Raw genomic sequence first — 23543 nt, 5'->3', positions numbered from 1 at the left:
AGAAACAAACTCGCCCCGGAAATGACCTCCCCTGTAGGCGCTCGAAGAGGCATAGTATATTTGGTGTGTTCTTGGGCTATTTGCACCTAAATCCAGTCCTGGATGCAACTGAGAATATACAGGTTCCTTAACTTGGTTCGGAGAAACTACATTACCCAGAAGTCCATGCAAGGAATGCCACCAGCCTAGGCCAATGGAAGCTCCGAAAAGGCATTCCCCTTTGGCCGCTTCTGTAGGGCGGGACCGGTAGTTTTTCTGGCGGGATTTTGCCTTCTCAGGTCTTTGTTTCAAGTGGTGAGGAGTTTCTGGTCTTACAGTCCCGTGGAGAAGGCCGGAGAGTGGTGCTCCCCGCCTCACAGCCCATGGTGGGAGCCTCCAGTGGTGCTCACAGCTCACACTTGGGATTGAAGCTCGGAATCGCCACAAGGACCCACGCCAAGGCCAGGAGCGGGACCGGCATTCCTGCAGCGGCTTCTACTCCCGCCGCTCCCGCCCCGCTCCGCCCACAGAGTGCAATGGCGGCGCCCCCGCGGAGGAGACCGGCTGAGGTGAGTTCGAGTCCCCCAGGCCCTCACTGCCTCCTCACACAGACACCACAGCCTGGGGAGGGCGCCTGTCCCGTCCTGCAGCTCAGTCCCGCGTGGAGGACCGTGAGGAAGGTGGAGGGGAGACAGGAGTGTTGTGGCTTCTGAGGACACAGCAAGTGCAGGGCAGAGAGGACAGGGGTGAAGGTCCTCTCTGAAGGTCCCTGAGGATGTGGCTGTGAGTATTGACGGAAAGAGCAGAGGCTGCAGGGAGGACGACACAGCCTCATTCGGGGCTTTCCCGGATGTGGGATCCATCAGGGGCCTGGGGTGGTCCTGGATCCGGCTGGACTACAAGCTCTCCACACGCCCTATGCCAAGTTCATGGGTGAGTCCAGCGAGATCCAGTGGCATTGGAGCAGGAAGGGGGCAGAGCTGAGGGAGTGAACCTGGGGTCTGAACATGGGAAGGGGATGAACATTACCCAGTGGTGTGCACATCTGGAGGAAGTGGAGCTGATGGTCCCGGACCTGGTGTGGGGTTTAAAGATGAAGCATAAACCCACGCTTGTCTTTGTCTTGGGGGCAGGATCTAGGAGACTGCAGTGGTGTTGCTTGGCAGGAAGGCTGGGGCCCTGCAGACATCGCCCAGACCTTAAATGGCATTGCCCTCTCCCCTCCCCTCCCCCAATCCTTCCCACCCAACCCAGCTGCTCTGCTGAGGGCCATCATAGTGAGTAATGGGACTGTGATGAGAGAGCAGCCTGCACTGGCATTAGGGCCTGGTGTCCACACTAACCGGGTGCCCTGGAGGAGGTTGAAGCGGGAAATATGTGTAAGGAGTAGAATTACTGGTTCTAAGAAAGTCAGCTCTGCATTTAATTGTCTCAATTCTGACAGGTTGGAGTCACCTTTGAGGACATTGCCCTGTACTTCTCCAGGGAGGAATGGAGCCTCCTTGACAAAGATCAGAGACAGCTGTACCTGAATGTGATGCTGGAGAACTTTGAACTTATATCCACGCTGGGTAAGAGCCTCAGTTTCACCAGTGACCTGGGCTTCGCTCTTTGGTTTCCCAGGTCCCATCCCCTAGGGCAGGGGTGGGCAAACTTTCTGACTCCAGGGCCCCAATGGGTTCTTAAACTGGACCGGAGGGCCAGAACAAAAGTATGGATGGAGTGTTTGTGTGAACTAATATAAATCCAAAGTAAACATCGTTACATAAAAGGGTACGGTCTTTTATTTCAGTAGTTTTATTCATTTCAAATGGGCGGCCCGTGGGCAGTAGTTTGCCCACAGCTGCCCTAGGGTGTGCTCTGTCCTCCCACGTAGACTGTGGTACTGCTTGATTTTTCCTGTTTCTTGGGTAGTTGCTGTCCTGGGGAGGGTTGGTCTGTTTCCACTGCTCCCTTCTATTCCTGAAGGTCCAATACTCCCCGCTGCACTAAACTCACAGGGAAGGACTTGTGGTTGGTAGTGTTGCTGGAAGCCTGATGGTTTCCTCCTTGATCAGTGAGGAAAGCATTTTCTATATTCCTGTTGGTCATTTGTACCTATATTTTTTGAAGAATTGTATCTATTTCCTTATCCTGTTTATTAACTGTATTTTTTGGTTAAAGATTGTTTTGACTGCCTGGTATATTTTATATATTAATTGCTTACAACATACAGGAACACATATTTTTGCCTGTGCTTAATTGCCCTTTGCAGATGCAGCTATCGCTCCCCCACACCGGCGTTTCTAGAAATGCCATATTTTTAGCAACCCTTCGTTCAGCAGATATAGTGCCACCATGGTTCTAGCAAGCTCAGATTCTTGTTACTAGTCCTTAGCAATAAACTATTTTTTTAAAATAAATTTTATTGATTTTTTACAGAGAGGAAGGGACAGGGATAGAGACTCAGGAACATTGATGAGATACATCGATCAGTTGCCTCCTGCACACCCCCCACCGGGGATGTGCCGCAACTAAGGTACATGCCTTTGACCAGAATTGAACCTGCGGCTCATCAGTCCCCAGGCCAATGCTCTATCCACTGAGCTAAACTAGTTAGGGCAGCAATAAAGTATTTTTTTAAAAAGATATATTTTTATTGATTTTTTACAGAGAGGAAGAGAGAGGGATAGAGAGTTAGAAACATTGATGAGAGGGAAACATCGACCAGCTGCCTCCTGCACACCTCCTACTGGAGATTTGCCTGCAACCAAGGTACATGCCCTTGACCGGAATCAAACCCGGGATCCTTCAGTCTACAGGCGGACACATTGGCCGACACTCTGTCCACCAAGCCAAACTGGTTTTGGCTAAAGTAATATATATTGTATTACATATGTGTCCTTTTCCCCACATTAACCACAAATGAGTGAGATCATGTGATATTTATCTTTGTCCGAGTGGCTTATTTTGCTTAGCATAATGCTTTCCAGTTCCCTCCATGCTGTTTTAAATAGTAAGAGTTCCTCCTTTTTTACAGCAGGGTAGTAGTCCATTGTGTAGATGCACCACAGTTTTTTAATCCACTCATCTACTGATGAGCACTCTAGGCTTTTCCAAATCTTAGCTATGGTAAATTGTGCTGCTATGAACATATGTCCTTTCTGATTGGTGTTTCTGATTTTTTTTTTTTTTAATATTTCATTATTGATTTTAGAGAGGAAAGGAGAGTGAGAGATAGAAACATCAATGATAAGAGAGAATCATTGATTGCTGTGTTCTTCACCCACCCTATTGGTAATCAAGCCCCCAACTTGGCATGTTGCCTTGACCGGCATTGAACCTGGGACCCTTCAGTCTGCAGGCCGACGCTCTGTCCACTGAGCCAAAGTGGCTAAGGCTGTTTCTGATTTCTTGGGACATTTTCCTAGAAGTGGGATTACTGGGTTCAATCGGAGTTCCATTTTTAATTTTTGTGTAAAAACTATAGTATAATCCACAGTGTCTTTACCAATATGCTCTCCCACCAGCGATGCACAAGGGTTCCTTTTTCTCCACATCCTTGCCAGCACTTGTCGTTTGTTGATTATTTGATGACAGGCATCCTGAGAGGTGTGAGATGATATCTCATTGTGGTTTTGATTTGTGTCTCTCAGATAAGTGGCTTTGAGCATGTTTTTTTTATGTCTCTTGGCTTTCTATATATCCACCTTCAAAAAGTGTGTATTTAAGTCCTTTGCCCATTATTTGATTGGATTGTTTATCTTCTTTTTGTTAAGATGTATGAGTTCCCTGTAAATTTAGTCAAGTAAACCCTTATAGGATATAACATTGGTAAATGTGTTCATTTTTTTCCTTAGTTTCCATTACCCTAGAAGCTGTATCTGTAATACATTGCTAGGATATATGTCTGATATTTTGCTGCCTGTAGATTTTTCTAAGAATTTTATGCTTTCCCGTCTTATGTTTACGGACTTTATCTATATTTAGTTTATTTTGTGTATGGAATAAGTTGGTGGTCTAGTTTCATTTTTTTTCATGTATCTGTCCAATTTTCCCAACACCATTTACTGAAGAGATTATCTTGACTTTATTGTAAGCTCTCACCTCCCTTGTCAAATATTGAGCTAAATGTCTTGGGTGGTTTTCTGGATTCTCTGTTCTGTGGCATTGTTCTATATGTCTGTTTTTGTGCCAGTACCAGGCATTTTTGCAATATAGGTTGGTATCTGGTATTGTCATCCCTCCAACTTTGTTTTTTTTTTTTCAAGATTGCTATGGCCGTAACCGGTTTGGCTCAGTGGATAGAGCGTTGGCCTTCGCACTGAAGGGTCCCAGGTTCAATTCCGGTCAAGGGCATGTACCTTGGTTGCGGGCACATCCCCAGTAAGGGGTGTGCAGGAGGCAGCTGATCGATGTTTCTCTCTCATTGATGTTTCTAGCTCTTTATTCCCCTTTCTTCCTCCCTGTAAAAAAATGAATAAAATATATTTTTAAAAAAATTGCTATGGCTATTTTATTATTATTAGTAATCCATCTTTATTTTTGGAGAGCTTATTATAGGTCCATGAAATAATGCAGTTGATATCTTTTTTTTAATGGAAATTTTATTTATTTTTTAAATTCTTTATTAGTTAAGGTATTACAAATGTGTCCTCGCCCTGGCTGGTTTGGCTCAGTGGATAGAGCGTCGGCCTGTGGACTGAAGGGTCCCGGGTTCGATTCCAGTCAAGGGCACATGCCTGGGTTGCGGGCTCTATCCCCAGTTAGGGGTGGGCAGGAGGCAGCCTATCAATGATTCTCTCTCTTCATTAATGTTTCTATCTCTCCCTCTTCCTTCCTCTCTGAAATCAATAAAAATATATTTTAAAAAAAAAACAAATGTGTCCTCATCCCCCTCATTAAATACCCATCCTCCTCCCCCCCCCCCCCCCCCCCGCCATTCATGCTCTCATCCCCCTGTTGTCCATGTCCATTGGTTTGGCTTATATGCATGCATACAAGTCCTTTGGTTGATCTCTTCCCCTTGCCCCCTCCCTCCCCTACTTTCCCTCTGGGGATTAATAGTCTGATCACTGTTTCTCTGTCTTTGGATCTGTCCCTGTTCATCAGTCTATGTTGTTCTCTATATTTCACAAATGAGTGAAATCATGAGGTATTTATCTTTCTCTGACTGGCTTATTTCACTTAGCATAATGCTCTCCAGTTCCATCCATGCTGTTGCAAAAGGCAAGAGTTCCCTCTTTTTTACCACAGCATAGAATTCCATTATGTAGATGTACCACAGTTTTTTTTTTGTTTTTTTTTTAAATATATTTTATTGATTTTTTACAGAGAGAAAGGGAGAGAGATAGAGAGCTAGAAACATCGATGAGAGAGAAACACCGATCAGCCGCCTCCTGCACACCTCCCACTGGGGACGTGCCCGCAACCCAGGCACATGCCCTCGACCGGAATCGAACCTGGGACCCTCCAGTCCGCAGGCCAACGCTCTATCCACTGAGCCAAACCAGTCTCGGCTGTACCACAGTTTTTTAATCCACTCATCTGTTGATGGGCACTTAGGCGGTTTCCAAATCTTAGCTACGGTGAATTGTGCTGCTATGAACATAGGAGTGCATATATCCTTTCTGATTGGTGTTTCTGTTTTCTTGGGATATATTCCTAGAAGTGGGATCACTGGGTCAAATGGGAGTTCCATTTTTAGTTTTTTGAGGAAGCTCCATACTGTTCTCCACTGGTAATGCACCAGTCTGCATTACCACCAGCAGTGCTGAAGGGTTCCTTTTCTCCACATCCTCTCCAGCACTTGTTGTTTGTTGATTTGTTGATGATAGCCATTATGACAGGTGTGAGATGATACCGCATTGTCGTTTTGATTTGTATCTCTCATATAATTAGTGACTTGGAGCATGTTTTCATATGTCTTTCGGCCTTCTGTATGCCCTCTTTCGAAAAGTGTCTATCTAGGTCCAGTGCCCTTTTTTTTATTGGATTGTTTATCTTTCTATTGTTAAGTTTCATGAGTTCCCTGTAAATGTTGGAGATTAAACCCTTATCGGTGATATCATTTGCAAATATGTTCTCCCATGCAGTGGTCTTCTTGTTGTTTTGTTAATGGTTTCCTTTGCTGTGCAAAAGCTTGTTATTTTGATGTAGTCCCATTTGTTTATTTTCTCTTTAGATTTAATTGCCCTAGGAGCAGTATCAGAGAAGAAATTTCTTCGGCATATGTTTGCGATTTCGCTGCCTGTGGATTCCTCTAGTATTTTTATGGTTTCCCGTCTTACGTTAATTCTTTTATCCATTTTGAGTTTCTTTTTTTGTGTGGTGTGAGTTGGTGGTCTAGTTTCATCCTTTTCCATGTATCTGTCCAATTTTCGTGGTACTGGCATTGTAAGAGGAGCAGCTGGGTCTCCTGCAGCCTCTGTGTCACTGAGCCCCAGTCCGCACTGGTTTTTACAGCCCGTAGTTCTTACTGCCATTAGGGCCTTTTTTCCCCATTCTGGGACCCTGTGCTGGGCGTCTGATGTAGTACTGGGACTCCTTGCTCCTCCAGGTGACCCCTGCAGAGATCATCTCCCTCTCAATTAGAAAAGTGGCCCAAATGGGTAGAGGACCATCACCTTTTGAGCCTCTTTACCTCCTACCAGTCTCAGTGTGCTTTCTACTTTACCTCTCTAGTCTTAAGTCTTCCATTCAGCCAGCTTTCCAGGCTTTCTGGCTGATGGTTGTTGTGTATTTTAGTTGTAATTTTGATGTGGTTGTGGGAGGAAGCCAGTATAGGCCTTTACCAACACCACCATCTTGGATCTCCTCTCTTGTAACTTTTCTGAATTCTATTCTTTCTACTTTTATCTTCACCTGAATCGGGAGAATAATTTTTTCATTGATTATTTTCCTGAGGGAGATAGAGAAAGGGAGAGAGAGAGAGAAACATCAATTGTTGCCTCCCACTTGTGCCCCGAGTCGGAGGGGGGTTGAACCTGAAGCACACATACGTGCCTCTTACAAAAAATCAAATCCATGACCTCCCACTGTGCAAGCAGGCATTCTCAGCACTGAGCGACACGGGCCAGGGCTATTTATTCCTTAAATTATTTATCTATTTATTTTTAAACTCCATTTTATGATTTCAGAGAGGAAAAGAAGGACAGAGCAATAGAAACATGAATAATGAGGGAGACTCATTGATCAGCTGCTTCCTGCACAGCCATCCTAGAGATTGTGCCTGTAACCTGTGCATGTCTTCTGACAAGGAATGGAACTGTGATTTCCTAGGTTCCTGGTGGGCAAACTGCAGCTCGCGAGCCACATGAGGCTCTTTGGCCCGTTGAGTGTGGGAAACAGAGAAAAAGGGAAACATTGATCTGCTGTTTTTTCCCATGTAAGCATTTATTGGCTGTCCCCTACATGTACCCTGCAAACCCACAGCCATGGTGCATCGGGACCACACACTCAACAAGAGAGCTACATGGCCAGGGCTCTGAATTTGTTTATTAATTTCAGAAGCTCATATGGGATCTTGACCAATTTCTCTATGGAGGGTCATGTCGTCTTCTAACATCAACATCTCTTTTGATGCTTTGTGGTTCCTAGTGTCAGTTGTAATGTCCTATCTTTCATTTCTTTGAAGCATGTTTTCTTTTTCCCCCCAGTTTACCTTTCCCTAGGATCCCCTACCCCTCTGAAGCTAGTTTTTGTTTGTTGGTTTTTGTGTTTTGCTTTAGTCTAACTCAAGGGTAGCCAATATTTGTATTGTATTATTTTGCCTTATCTCCCTTTTACTGATGCTTCTTCAAATATTTGAGGAAGAGTGATGGAGAGAGAGAAACAGAGAGAGAGAGAGAAACATCAGTGTAAGGGAGAAACATCAATTGGCTGACTTGTGTACAAGGGTAACTACAAATGGAACCCTTATCCTGATATGTGCCTTGACTTGGGAATTGAATACTCTACTCTTTGGTACACAGGACGATGCTCCAACGAACTGAGCAATACTGACCGAGGCATTCTATGTTTTTTGTTGGTTTTTAAATACATTTTATTTATTTATTACAGAGAGGAAGGGAGAGGGATAGAGACTTAGAAACATCAATGAGCGAGAAACATCGATCAGCTGCCTCCTACACACCCCATACTGGGGATATGGCCGCAAACAACGTACATGCCCTTGACCAGATTCGAACCAGCGTCCACAGGCCTACGCTGTATCCACTGAGCCAAACCGATTAGGGCCATTCTATGGTTTTGAAACACACAAATTTCCAGTATTTTTTGAAGAACAGGCCACTATGATTAATGATAGTAGAACCACAGTGGCTGCTGGAGGTAACGGTGACCCTCTTTTTTGACTGTAGGTATCTTCCTATATGTTTCTTCACCCAGTCTATCCCTTCATTCTTTCTATATAGTTTTCCTTTATTTCTCTCTCTTATACTGTTTGTCTTCATGGTACTCTTATCCCCATTTCTTATGGGGTTTTTGTTCATGGTTAGCTGTCTACTTACACTAGCATAGGGCAGATACTGATAGCTCTGATCCTGCCGTCTTGCTGATGTCACTCACATAGGTCTTTTTTTAAAAATATATTTTTATTGATGTCATAGAGGAAGGGAGAGGGAGAGAGAGATAGAAAAATCAATGATGAGAGAGAATAATTGATCGGCTGCGTCCTGCACATCCCCTCCTGGGGATGAAGCCTGCAACCCAGGCACGTGTCCCTCCCAAGAATTGAACCTAGGAATCTTCAGTACACAGGCAGACACTCCATCCACTTAGCCAAGCCGGCTATGGATCACATAGGTCTTTTGTCTGCCATCTCATTTGTCCTTTGTTCTACTACAGTGTTGACCATCCAACTTTGTTGTTTTTCTTTGCAGATTTGCATCATTTATCACGTGCAATGGCTCAAATGGGATTTAAGGGGAAGAATCATTTTTGCATCACAGAAGAAACATGACATTATTGATTTTTAAATGTATTTTATTGATTGTTTTACAGAGGGGAAGGGAGAGGGATAGAGAGTTAGAAACATCCACGAGAGGGAAACATCTATCAGCTGCCTCCTGCACTCCCCCCACTGGGGATGTGCCCGCAACCAAGGTACATGCCCTGGACCAGAATCAAACCTGGGACCCTTCAGTTCAAAGGCCGACGCTCTATCCACTGATCCAAACTCGTTCGGGCAAAACAGGACTTTATTAATGACACAGTGGACCCACAGGCGGTCTTGCCTAGGAGAAGGGTCTTTGGGCAGGAATTCTCGGCTGGCCTTTGTTATATTCATAGCTAGAAACCCAGTGGTTTTTTTCGGTTGCCCATTCCTCACCCAATTATGCTTGTTTGTGCTAATTGTTTTTATTTTGCCAACTTCTCAGTTCTAATAGTGATCCTTTCTTGGATTCCCAGCCCACAGATAACGTTCACCTCTCTGGACTTTGCACGTCTGACTCTTTTACTGGTCTCTCTTTATTGCAAGCCAACATTGGTCCATGCCTGCAGCACCTTGAAGTGCACACATGTTATTATATGGATGTTGAACGTCATGTGCTCTAATACAATTAATTTCTATGACTTTGAGCAGTTTTATATTATTCTACACAGACTCACATGGCCAGCATGTAACGTCCAAATAGAAGCCATTGGTTCAGGAACTTCCTCTGTTCTTTGTATCCCGTCCTGTGCTTCTGTCCCTCAATTGGTTTGTTTTACATCATCAACTGACTTTTGGGCCACAATATGTATAACAGTGATTTCCTCAGAGGATACCTCACTGGTCCTTAAAATCTTTCTATGGCATCATGCCTAGTCATGACAGATAAACATTCGTGGTGAAGATATTTTGTTTTGATGGGATCGACACATACTTCACCAGTGTTTCCTTTTGTTCAGGTTGCTGCTGTGAAGCAGAGAATGTGGAGGCAGCGACTGAAAAGAATGTTTCTGTAAGAGTGTCACAGGAAACGAATCCCACGTTAGCCTTGTCTTCCCAGAAGAGCCACCCCTGTGAGAGTTGTGGACTAGTCTTGGGAAACATTTTCCACGTGATGGAGCTGCAGGGAACACACCACGGACAGATACTGTTGAGGTGTGGGGCATGTGCAAAACGGTTTTATTTCACTATAAAATTTCACCAGCAACATGTGAGAGAGAGGACTTTCATTAGAGGTGTGGACAGGATCTCCCTTGCAAACAGCTGCAATTTCAATGTGTCCCAGAATCGTTTCTCATTTGTAGAGGTTGGGCAGGGTGTCCTTACTGAATCAGGACATCTCCACCTAAAGGCCAGGGACAGTCCAAATGCTATTTTGACACAGGGAATGACATTTCAAAGGACAAAAATTTATTACCCCAGAGAAGAATGTAAGAAAAACAGTACCTGCAAACACACGTTTATTCAGGAAAAAGATTTCAATGTTGGAAGTCGATGTTTTGTGTGCTCTGAATGTGGGAAATATTTTACCAAATTTTCTAGCTTTTATCTTCCACAGCAAGGTCACACTGGAGACAGTCCTTATCAGTGCAGTGAATATGGGAAAGCTTTTAGCAGTAGTAACAGCCTAGGTGATCATGAAGCTTTGTACACTAATGAAAGGCCTTATGAGCGTAGTGAATGTGGAAAATCTTTTACCAATAGCAGTGCCCTCCATTATGATCAGAGAGTTCTCACAGCAGAAAAGCCTTATGAGTACAGTGAGCGGGGAAAATCTTTTACCAGGAGTAGTAACCTTCATTGTCATCAGAACATTCACACTGGTGAAAAGCCTTATATATGTAGTGAATGTGGGAAAGCTTACACCTATAGGACTAAACTTTTTCGTCATCAGAGAGTGCACACTGCAGAGAGACCTTATCACTGCAGTAAATGTGGGAAATCTTTTATCACCAGCAGGAAACTTAATCGTCATCAGATAGTTCATACAGAAGAAAAGCCGTATAAATGCAGTGAATGTGGGAAATGTTTTATCACTAAGGCCCAACTTCACAATCATCAGAGAGTTCACACAGGAGAAAAGCCTTATAAATGCAGTGAATGTGGGAAATCTTTTACCACTAAGGCCCAACTTCACAATCATCAGAGAGTTCACACAGGAGAAGAGCCTTATAAATGCAGTGAATGTGGGAAATCTCTTAGCACTAAGGCCCACCTTCAAACACATCAGAGACGTCACACTGGAGAAAAGCCTTATAACTGCAGTGAATGTGGGAAATCTTTTACCACTAAGTTTCAACTTCACCGTCATCAGAGCGTTCACACAGGAGAAAAGCCTTATAAATGCACTGAATGTGGGAAATCTTATACCAGTAAGACTGACCTTTGTCGTCATCAGAGAGTTCATACAGGAGAAAAGCCTTATAAATGCACTGAATGTGGGAAATCTTATTCCAGTAAGACTGACCTTTGTCGTCATCAGAGAGTTCATACAGGAGAAAAGCCTTATAAATGCACTGAATGTGGGAAGTCTTTTATCACCAGCAATAATCTTCGTCGTCATCAGAGAGTTCATACAGGAGAAAAGCCTTATAACTGCAGTGAATGTGGGAAGTCTTTTACCACTAAGGCCCACCTTCACAGTCATCAGAGAGTTCACTCTGGAGAAAAGCCTTATAAGTGCAGAGAATGTGGGAAATCTTTTACCTCTAAGTTCCAGTTTAACAATCATCAGAGAGTTCACGCTGGAGAAAAGCCTTATTAATTTAGTGAATGTGGGAAATATTTTGCAGGTCGCAATGGTCTCCAATATCATCTAAGTTCATACAAGAGAAAAGCCTTATAAATGCAGTGACTTTGGTAAATTTTATACCAGTAGCACCAACCTTCGCTGTCATCAGAGAGATCATACAGGAGAAATTGCTTATAAATGCAGTGAATGTGGACAATCTTTTACAACTGTCTCTCAGCCTCATTGTCATCAGAGAGTTCACACAAGAGAAAATCCTAATGAGTGTAATTAATATGAGATCTCTTTCTGCCCAATTTGTAAATTCGCTTTGCACAAAAGAGTCCAAATGTGAAAAATTTCTTAGATGTGTTGAAAATGTAGTTTCTTAGTTAGGACTTTACAATTGTATAAGAAAATATGTGAAGTCTCGTTAGTCTGAATTTTAGTTCATACATTTAATCACCTACATTATGTAACATTCCCGCAACTATTTTTGCTCTTCTGTTTTCTTGTTTGTATGTTTTAACCGTATGTATGTATGTTGGACTGTTAAACATACAGAGTTGTCTTGCCAGATCTGTGTCATTTCATATTTATGTTGCTGAAGGTATTTCACTTGAACCACGTATAAAGGCCCCTACAGTTAGCCTCAATCACCTTCCTCATGGGCCCAGGGAAGCTAACTCTGTTGTCTAATTTGTTGAAGAAATTTAGGAATACCTGGGCCCTTGGTGTTACTTGTTTCTCTGTCATGATTTGCCACAGAGGACTGATTACTGTTGGCCCCAGTAAACATAATCTTGCAGAGGACCTCCCATTTTCAGGGACAGTCTTTCTGTAAATTCCATTGATGAATTTATTGAGTGCCTAAGTAACCAATGAAAGAAATGCCAGTATCACGGCTCTTTCTTTGCAAAATAATGAAGCCTTTTCCCTAAGATTTCTTTCATGTTGGGTGTTCAATTGACTCCATAGGTTAGTTTATAAGGAGATATGGGCTCTCCAAGCATGATGATGTGAAAAACTTATATGGGGTCTCAAACATTTTTGCCCCTGGGGGAATACTATGGTGCAGAAATTAGCTCAGCGGTTTTTGCTAAATTTACATTGCTGGCCATAATTTCCCAGGAAACACTGTAGTCTCTCTAGTCCTCATGTGATGCTGGATGCATTGAGACACAGAGACTACTCCAAAGTTTTTGTATATTTTTTTGTTACTTTTTATTTAATCCTAGAGATTTCCCTTCTCATTCCCCCCCACTCTAATTTAACACCAGTGAATTTCATGTAACCCCCATATGTCTTCTCCTTTGAGTGTAATGTATAAAAACGGTGTAAAACTGTCGTTCTCCTGACCATTATTCAACATGTTGTTATTTTGCTTCCTGGCAAATGTCGCCAACTAGGGTCAAATAAACTTAGAAAAAGTCTCCACAGGTTTGGACATTTCTTACAACACCAAAACAATTGACTCACGGGAAGCAGGAGAACATTACATGGAGGGGTATCAGCATTTCCAGGAACATAACTGACTGAAGACAGATTTATAAACACAAATGTAGAGCAGACCCAGAACCCATCAAGCTAGAGCTTTCCCCTTGCTTTCAGAGAACAGAAGGAAATGCTCAAGACTCAGGTCACTTTGTTTTTATTGTGTGCATGTGTGTGTTTTTAATCTTTACCTGAGCACATTTCTTTTTATCCTTCCCCACTTTCCCTCTAACATTCTGCAGTAATTCCATGCTTCCATGTCTCTGTGTTGGGAGCCATTAGAGATATTGGCTTAGACAGAGCCATCTTAAGAACTTTAAGTTTCTGGTTCCTCCAGAAACTCCTAATTACCAGAAACCACCTGTGTCTTGCAATTTGGCCAGCAGTTAAAAGATAAACTACCCTCACACAGCCGCTAAATCACACATCTCCACTGATAAACACACAGCCATCCGGAGCCTGCTAAATCACACATCTCCGCTGATAAGCACAGCCATCAGGAGCCTAATAAATCTCTAGTAATAGGTTACTGCCCATAGACCCACCCACCCCCCACCCCACCCCCGTTCCTAAAACAGTATATATCCTGCCGCTATGAGAATAAAGTTTGAGGCTTGATCAGAGCACTGTCTTGCCTCCATTCTTTCGTGTCCCTTGTTTGTTTCATTCTCCAACGGTGTCTCTTCGTTCCCCTGTTGTTGTCCCGCGGGTCGGGGCATCTCTGAATCTGCTCCATCAGTTTTTTGTTAATTTTATTCCAAATATGAGTGAGATCAAGTGATACTATCTTCTCTGACTGACTTATTTAACTTAGCGTGATGCTCTGAAGGTCCCTCCATGCTATGTGAAAAGGTAAGAGATTTTTCATTTTTACTGCTGCATAGTATTCCATGGTATAAATGTACCACAGTTTTTTTATCCACTATTCTACTGATGGATCCTTGGGCAGTTTCCAGATTTTTGCTATTGTAAATTGTGCTGCTATGAACAGAGAGCAGCATACGTTCTACCTGATTTATTCAAGTTTCTTATGATATATTCCTAGAAGTAGAATCACTGAATTAAATGGCAGTTCCATATTAAAATTGTTGCAAAAACTACAAACTGATTTCCATAATGGCTATACCAGTTTACATTCCCACAAGGATGTAATTGGGTTCCTTTTTTTCCACATCCTCCCCAGCACTTGTCCTTGGTTGATTTGTTGAAGACAGCCATTCTGACAGGTGTGAGGTGGTATCCAATTGTTGCTTTAATTTGCATCTCTCTGATGATCAGTCACTTTGAGCATTTTTTCACATATTTCTTGGCCATCTTTTTTTTAAAATATATTTTATTGATTTTACAGAGAGGAAGGGAGAGAGATAGAGAGTTAGAAACATCTATCAGCCGCCTCCTGCACACCTCCCACCGGGGATGTGCCCACAACCAAGGCACATGTCTTTGATCAGAATCGAACCTGGGACCCTTCAGTCCGCAGGCCGGCGGTCTATCCACTGAGCAAAACCGGCTTCGGCATTCTTGGCCATCTTATCCACACTGCAGCCCAGGCAGAGCTGACACTTTTTTCAAAAAATATATATATTGATTGATTTCTGAGAGGAATGGAGAGGGAGAGAGAGATAGAAACATCAATAATGAGAGGGAATCATTGATTGGCTGCCTCCTGCATGCCCCACAGTGGGGATTGAGCCTGCAACCAAGTCATGTGCCCTTGACCAGAATCGAACCAGGGACTTTTCCATCCGCAGGCTGACACTCTATCTACTGAGCCAAAGTGGCTAGGGCTAGAGTTGACATTTTGGATGGCATCAGAAGCAGATGCTCTTAAGTATGAGTGTATTTTGTGACATGAACTTTGTATAATGAATTCAATGGAGTCAGGTTAGATCGAGTTAGAGAATTGAGCCACCTCCCTCAGCTACATATGGCCTGAAGGAGACACATCTCAAATGTCCTGAATGAAAAAACAATGCCTGCCATTCAGAAAGAGCAGGTCCTGAAGAAAGATATGGAAAACCAGCCATGCAAGTTGTGGAAAAACACTTTCCGCTGATATCACCTCCACAGAAGGCTCTAGAGGATCCCTAGTGTAGTTGGTGTATTCTTGGGTTCTTTGACCCTAAATCAAGTCCAGGAGTCAACTGAGACATATGGCACCCTGACCTTGAAGCGGAAAAACTACATTACCCACAAGGCCAAGCGTGGAATGCCACTAAGCTGAGCCAATAGGGGCTCAGAGAAGACATTTCCGTTTGGCCGCTTCTGTAGGGCGGGACCGGTAGTCCTCCTGGCGGAATTTGTCTTTTCACGTTTTTGTCTCAGGCGGTCGCGAGCTGTTGGGCTCAGTCCCGTGGAGAAGGCCGGAGAGCGTTGCTCCCCGCCTCACAGCCCATGGTCGGAGCCTCCAGTGGTGCTCACACCTCACACTTGGGATTGAAGCTCGGAGTCACCGCCCGAACCCACGCCAGGGCCGGGAGAGGGACCGCCATTCCTGCAGCGGCTTCTGCTCCCGCCCCGCTCAGCCCACAGAGGGCAATGGCGGCGCCCCCGCGGAGGAGACGGGCTGAGGTGAGTTCGATCCCCCTGGCCCTCCCCGCCTCCTCACACACACACCACAGCCTGGGGAGGGCGCCTGTCCCGCCCTGCAGCTCAGTCCCGCGTGGAGGGCCGTGAGGAAGGCGGAGGGGAGAGAGGAGTGTGGCGGCTTCTGAGGACACAGCAAGTGCAGGGCAGAGAGGACCGGGGTGACTTGCATCTGAAGGTCCCTGAGGGTGTGGCTGTGAGTATTGACGGAAAGATCAGAGGCTGCAGGGAGGACGGCACAGACTCATTCGGGGCTTTCCCGGCTGTGGGTCCATCAGGGGCCTGGGGTGGTCCTGGATCCGGCTGGACTCCAAGCTCTCTACACGCCATATGCCAAGTTCATGGGTGAGTCCAGCGAGATCCGGTGGCATTGGAGCAGGAAGGGGGCAGAGCTGAGGAGTGAACCTGGGGTCTGAACATGGGAAGGGGATGAACATTACCCAGTGGTGAGCACATGTGGAGGAAGTGTGAGCTGATAGCCACCGGGATCTGGTGTGGGGACATAAAGCCAAAGCTTAAACCCACGCTTGGCTTTGTCTTGGAGGCAGGATCTAGGAGACTGCAGTGGTGTTTCTTGGCAGGAAAGCTGGGGCCCTGCAGGCATTGCCCAGACCATAAATGCCATTGCTATTTACCCTCCCCTCCCCTCCTTTCCCCTCCCTTAAACCTTCCCACCCAACCCAGCTGCTCTGCTGAGGGCAATCACAGTGAGTAATGTGACTGTGATGTGAGAGCAGCCTGCACTGGCATTAGGGCCTCGTGTCCACAGTTACCAGTGCCCTGGAGGAGGTTGAGGGTGGGGGAGGTGTGTAAGGAGTAGAATTACTGGTTCAGAAAGTCTGCTCTAGTTTCAATTCTTTTGATTCTGACAGGTTGGCGTGACCTTTGAGGACATTGCCCTGTACTTCTCCAGGGAGGAATGGAGCCTCCTTGATGAGGGTCAGAGACAGCTGTACCTGAATGTGATGCTAGAAAACTTTGAACTTCTATCCTCCCTGGGTAAGACCCTCGCTCTCACCAGTGACCTGGACTTGTCTTTGAGCCTTCCCAGGCCCCATCCCCCAGGGTGTGCTCTGTCCTCCCATGTAGACTGTGGTACTGCTTGATTTTTCCAGTTTCCTGGGTAGTTGCTGTCCTGGGACGGTTGGTCTGTTTCTGCTGGTCTCTTCTATTTCTGAAGTCCCAATACTTCCGGCTGCACTAAATTCACAGGGAAGGGCTTGTGGTTGGTAGTATTGTAGGAAGGTTAAAGGATTCCACCTTGATTAGTAAGAAAAGAATTTTCTATATTCCTATTGGGCACGTGTATATATTTTTAAAAAGTTGTCTCCACATCCTTATGTTTATTAACTGTATTTTTTTATTAGAGTGTTTTGAATACCTTGTAGATTTTACATATTAATTAGTTATGACATACAGGAACACATATTTTGCATGTGCTTAATAGATATTTGCAGATATTGCTCCCCAAACACACTTTTCTACAACGTCCATGTTGTTGGCAACCCTGCGTTCAGCAGGTCTAGTGCCACCATGTTTCTAGCAAGCTCAGATGCTTGTTATTAGTGCTTAGCAATTAAATATTGTTAGTGAAGTGATATAGACTTTGTTTCTGAGGCAGAGTCACTGCATTGGTATTAGCCTGCAGTATACATTTAACATACCTTCATTATTCCCAGGGAACTCCAACTATTTGTGTGAATTTCTGTCTATATCACAATATTCGCTTTATTGTGCTGATCATAGCCGAATCCACAATATCTCCAAGGGATTCCTTTATATGGTTTGTTAGTATTTTCTTCTGTCCTCTAGATTGCCCTTCATTGCGTTTTGTTTATTGCTGTTGTACAGTGAAGACGGTATTTTTATTTTATTTGTTGCATTGTGGACTGTTTATGTTTTCTATTTTGTGTGGTGGCTGGTGTCACATTCAGAAACTCCTGTCCAAAACAAACCTCCAAAACTTCTCTAGGTTGTACTGAGGAGTGTTAAGTTTTAGCATTGATACTCATTTCTCTCCTGCAGGTTCAGTTACATTTTATCAGTGGTGTCCAGTTTTTTTGTTTTACACGGGAATGTCGATGTATACCAGCACCATTCATTGATGAAACTATCTTTCCCTTCTTCTGTGGCTACTGCTTTGTCAAATATTACTTAAAAGTATGTGCCTGGGCTTATTTCTATGTGTTTTTTGTTCTTTTCTGTTGATGTATGGGTCTGTGTTTCTTTTTTTTTCTTTTTTCTTTTTAATATATATATTATTGATTTTTTACAGAGAGGAAGGGAGAGAGATAGAGAGTTAGAAACATCGATGAGAGAGAAACATCGACCAGCCGCCTCCTGCACACCTCCTACTGGGGATGTGCCCGCAACCAAGGTACATGCCCTTAACCGGAATCGAACCCGGGACCTTTCAGTCCGCAGGCCGGCGCTCTATCCACTGAGCCAAACCGGTTACGGCAGGTCTGTGTTTCTTGAGCAACACACAGTTTGTTTGCTTTCTCTTTGTAATAAATTGAAGTCAAACATTGTGATGCCACCATCTTTCGTCTTGCTCAAATTTGCTTTGTCGCCCTGTCTGGTTTGGGTCAGTGGATAGAGCATCGGCTGCGGATCAAGGGGCCCAGGTTCGATTCTGGTCAATGGCAGGTACCTTGGTTCCAGGCACATACCCATTATGGAGTGTTCAGCAGGCAGCTGATTGTTGTTTCTCTCTCATTGATGTTTCTAACTCTTTATCCCTTTCCCTTCCTCTTTGTAAAAAATCAATAAAATATATTTTTTAAAAAAGATTGCTTTTGTTAATGGAGGTCTTTTGGTTCTATTTCTAGATTTTCCATTCATTTCTTTGTAAAATACCATTGGAGTTTTTGGGAATGCATTTAATCTGTAGTTTGTTTGTGTACTATAGCTATCTCTACCATATTTCACTTTCAGATCCATGAACACAGGTTGTCTTTCAACTGATTTGGGTTTTCTTTCATTGCTTTCATCACTGTCTTATAGTACTCACTGTACAGATGTTTCACATTTTGGTTGGATTTATTCCTTTGGGTTTTATTGTTTTTGATTCTTTTGTAAATTTGATTATATTCTTCATTATTCCATCAAAGAATTTATTATTAGGTTGTAGAAATGGAACTAATGGTTGTGTGTTTATTTTGCATCCTGTAACTTTTCTGAATTTAATTCTTTATTCTTCTTTCATCTTCACCTGAATCGTGAGGATATTTTTTTCCACTGATTTTTTTTTTTTTTAGGGAGAGTGGGAGACAGATAGAGAGAAAGAGAAGCATCAATTGGCTGCCTCTCACATGTGCCTTACTGTGAGTGAGGATGGGACCTGGAACCCAGGTATCTACCCTTGACTGAGAATCGAACCTTAGCCCTCTAGTGCACAAACCAGCACTGTCATCAATGAAGCTCAGTGGCTAGGGATATTTATTTATTCTTGGATTTATTTATTCATTTAAATATATGTATTTATTTCCTAGAGCAGTGGTCAGCAAACTCATTAGTCAACAGAGCCAAATATCCACAGTACTTCTTCAAAATAGACTCACCCAAATCGAAAACCGACTTCAGCGCATGGGCAACAAAGTTACAATTGCACTGTATGTCCGCACCCACACGTGGTATTTTGTGGAAGAGCCACACTCAAGGGCCCAAAGATCCACATGTGGCTCGCGAGCCGCAGTTTGCCGACCATGGTCCTAGAGGAAGAAGAGAGAGAGAAACATGAGTGATGAGAGGGAGAGTCATTGATCAGGTGCCTCCTGCACAACCCCCACTGGTGATTGAGCTCGCAATCTGCAGGTGTCCTAACAAGGAATTGAATTGTGATCTCCTAGTTAATGAGTCAATGCTCAATCAGTGACACATACCGGGCAGCATTTATTTATTGATTTCAGAGACAAGAAGGGAGATAGAGAAACAAAGAGAGTGAGGCATTGATGTGCTGTTGTACCCATCTATGCATTCATTGGTTGTCCCGTACATGTGCCCTGATGGGGGATCAAACCCACAACCTTGGGGCATCAGGGCCACACTCTCAACCACCAAGCTATCTGGACAGGATTCTGAACTTGTTTATTAATTTCAGGGGTTCATAGTCAGATCTTGACAAATTTCTCTGTGGAGGGTCATGTCGTCATCAGCATCTCTTATGATGCTTTGTGCTTCATAGTGACAGGGGTAATTTCTTATCTTTCATTTCTTTTTTTACTTATTTGAGTCTTGGTTTTTGTTTTGTTTTTGCTTTAGTGTAGCTAAAGTCTTGCACATTTTCATATCCTTTTTAAAAATTTACCTTTTAGGTATTCCTTTCTTTTTTCTTGTCTTCCTTTTATTTATGGTTCTAATATTTATGGTTTCTGTCCTTTGAAACCTGTGGGTTTGCTTTCCTGTTTGGTTCTAGTTTCCTGAGGTCTCATGTTAGGTTCTTTGAGATCTTTTATGACAACTAAAGGCCCGGTGCACAAAAATTTGTGCACTCAGTGGGGAGGGGGGGGTCCCTCAGCCTGGCCTGTGCCCTCTCGCAATCTGGGACCCCTTGGGAGATAACGACCTGCTAGCTTAGGCCTGCTCCCGGGTGGCAGAGGGCAGGCCCAATCCCTAGGTGCAGCCCCTGGTCGGGCTCAGAGCAGGGCCGATTGGATAGTTGGGGCGCTGCCTCCTGTCACACACAGAGCAGGGCCGATCAGGGGGTTAGGGCGCTGCACCCTGTCACACACAGAGCCGCAGAGCAATCGGGGTTGGGGAGCTCCCCCCTATCAGGCAGAAAGCAGGGCTAATCAGGGGGTTGGGAACCTTCCCCTGTCACGAACAGAGCAGGGCAGACAGGGAGGTTTTGGCCTCGCCCCCGTCACACACAGAGCCACAGGGCGATCAGGGGGATTGGTCGCTGCCCCCTGTCGCGCTGATCCCGGTGCCTGGAGGCCTTGAGGCCCCGCTGATCCCGGTGCTGGGAGGCATATTACCCTTTTACTATATAGGATAGAGGCCTGGTGCATGGGTGGGAGCTGTCTGGTTTGCCCTGAAGGGTGTCCTGGATCAGGGTGGGGGTCCCCACTGGGGTGCCTGGCCAGCCTGGATGAGGGGATGATGGCTGTTTGCATCTGGTCACACCCCCTTCAGGGTGGGGATCCCCATTGGGGTGCCTGGCCAGTCTGGGTGAGGTGCTGAGGGCCGTTTTCAGACTGAAGCTCCCAACCTGCCCGTTTTTTCTTTTCTTTTTTTTATTCTGGGCCAGCTTTAGCTCTGAAGCTTGACTCCAGCTCTGAGGCCTCGACTGCTGAAAGCAGGTATCTGGTTTGTTTGGGTTCTATAATCTAAACACTGTTTCAACTCCAGCTCTGAGATCCCGGCTGGCTAAAAGCAGGTTTCTGGGGTTTTGTTTAGCTTCTATATTTGTTTTTTTTGTTTGCTTTTTTTATGGTACATTTTATTTTATTTATTTATTTATTTTATTTTATTTTTTATTGCTTAAAGTATTACAAAGGGTATTACATATGTGTCCATTCCCCCCCCCCCGCCCTAGACAGTCCCCTAGCCTCCCCTATCCCCCAGTGTCTTATGTCCATTGGTTATGCTTATATGCATGCATACAAGTCCTTTAGTTGATCTCTTACCCCCCTACCTCCTGTCCCCCAACCCTCCCCGGCCTTCCTGCTGCAGTTTGACAATCTGTTTGAGGCAGCTCTGCCTCTATATCTATTATTGTTCAAAAGTTTATAATGGTCTCTATTATCCATGAATGAGTGAGATCATGTGGTATTTTTCCTTTATTGACTGACTTATTTCACTTAGCATAATGCTCTCCAGTTCCATCCATGACGTTGCAAATGGTAAGAGTTCCTTCCTTTTTAGAGCAGCATAGTATTCCATCGTGTAGATGTACCACAGTTTTCTAATCCATTCATCTACTGATGGGCACTTAGGCTGTTTCCAGTTCTTTAGCTTCTATATTTGTAACAATGTTTCAAACTGCAAGCTCAGATGCCGGCAACCGCAGGCGGGGAACGTTGGCGTCATCTGTCACTGAAGCAAGCAAGCCTTCTGTTAGCTTCAAGCTGACTGGCTGACGGCCGCCATCTTGGTTGGCAGTTAATTTGCATATCGCCCTGATTAGCCAATGGGAAGGGTAGCGGAGGTACAGCTAATTACCATGTTTCTCTATTATTATTTATGACAATAGAGGCATTTATCTCTATAAAATTTCTCCTTATAATTACATTTTCTGAATGTTATACATAAGATTTGGTAGGTTGTCTTGTTATTTACTTTGCCTCTAGACTTTTTTGAGATCTCTGTTTTCTTTTGTTTATTTTTGGCTACCCTGAAATTCTTATGTATTATTCCTTTTACATAGAGAAGGAAGGAAATGGGGGGGGAGAGAGAGAGAGAGAGAGAGAGAGAGAGAGAGATAGGTATGGGGGAGAAATATCAATAGGCTGCCTTCTGCACACTTGCAAACCGGATATGGAACCCACATTCTGATATGTGCCCTAACCAGGAATTGAACCCTCAACCCTTGGATATACAGGACGATGCTCCAACCATCTGAGCCACACTGGCCAGGGCATTCTGTGGTCTTTATAAACAAAAATTTTAGTTTTTTGGAGAACAGGTTGCTAGGATCAATGAGAAGCGCAGTGGCTGATAGTGGTAATGCTGACCCTTTATTTTTATTTTTTTAAAAGATATTTTTATTGATTTCAGAGAGGAATGTATAGGGAGAAAGAGAGAAACATTAGTGATGAGAGAGAATCATTGATTGGCTGCCTCCTGTACACCCCCCAGCAGAGACCGAGCCCACAACCCAGTTGTTTGCTCTCAACCCCCTACTAGGTACTGAACCCACAGGAACAGCGGTTCTCAACCTGTGGTTCGCGAACCCTTTGGGGGTCGAATGACCCTTTCACCGGGGTCGCCTAAGATCATCGGAAAACACATATATAATTACATATTGCTTTTGTGATTAATCACCATGCTTTAATTATGTTCAATTTGTAACAATGAAAATACATTCTTCATGTCATCAACACTAATAAAAGAGAAAAATGGTAATTGGCGTACGACGATACCCTTTTCATTGGCTAATCAGGGCTATATGCAAATTAACTGCCAACTAAGATTGGCAGTTAACTGTCAACAAGATGGCGGTTAATTTGCATATGTAGGCACAATGCAGGGAGGCGAAAGGGAAAGTAGGAAGAAGCCCCCTGCCACTGACAGTGATCGGAAACCCAGGGGGGAGCTAAGAGCTGGGGAGCTAAGAGCTGGGGGCCCAGCCATGATCGTAGAATCAGGCGCCTTTGCCGCCCTGGCCAGTGATAGCAGGATGTAGGTGTGGAGCCAGCGATGGGAGCTGGGCACGGTCGAAGCTGGCAGTCCCAGGAGCTAGGGGCCCCTTGCCTGGGCCTAATGCGAAGCCCACGATCGCAGGGCCACTGCAGCTGTGGGTCCCCGCTGCCCAGGCCGGACGCCTCAGCCAGAGGCATCCTGCAGGGGCAGGGGCGGAGCCCGCACAATCGCGGCGCCCCCCGCTGCCACTGCAGGTCCCCGCTGCCTGGGCCGGACGCCTAGGCCAGAGGCGTCAGGCCTGGGCAAGGGGCCGATCCTGCGATTGGAGGGTGATGGGGGTCAACGCCTGAGGGCTCCCAGTATGTGAGAGGGGGCAGGCTGGGCTGAGGGACACTCCCCCCCCCACACACACACACCCAGTGCACGAATTTCGTGCACCGGGCCCCTAGTATATTTATATTACGATTCATAACATTAGCAAAATTACAGGTATGAAATATCAACGAAAATAATTTTATGGTTGGGGGGTCACCATAA

The 23543-nt window shown here is 44.6% G+C and overlaps 2 protein-coding genes across 2 annotated transcripts in view; both read left to right on the top strand.

Annotated features, from left to right (window-relative positions):
* The window catches only part of LOC132216081 (oocyte zinc finger protein XlCOF6-like), a 128737-nt gene that overhangs the window by 65513 nt on the left and 39681 nt on the right, over window positions 1–23543 (top strand). The window lies entirely within an intron of this gene.
* On the top strand, window positions 8805–12814 carry LOC132216111 (gastrula zinc finger protein XlCGF26.1-like). The gene has a single exon (XM_059665202.1). It carries the CDS (start codon window positions 10008–10010, stop codon window positions 11655–11657), a length of 1650 nt encoding a protein of 549 aa, XP_059521185.1. The 5' UTR covers window positions 8805–10007; the 3' UTR covers window positions 11658–12814.

Source organism: Myotis daubentonii, chromosome 15 (genome assembly GCF_963259705.1).
Source record: "Myotis daubentonii chromosome 15, mMyoDau2.1, whole genome shotgun sequence".
NCBI classification, from domain to species: domain Eukaryota; kingdom Metazoa; phylum Chordata; class Mammalia; order Chiroptera; family Vespertilionidae; genus Myotis; species Myotis daubentonii.
Note: the sequence above shows the minus strand (reverse complement) of the source record. Positions and strands in the feature narration are given on the sequence as shown.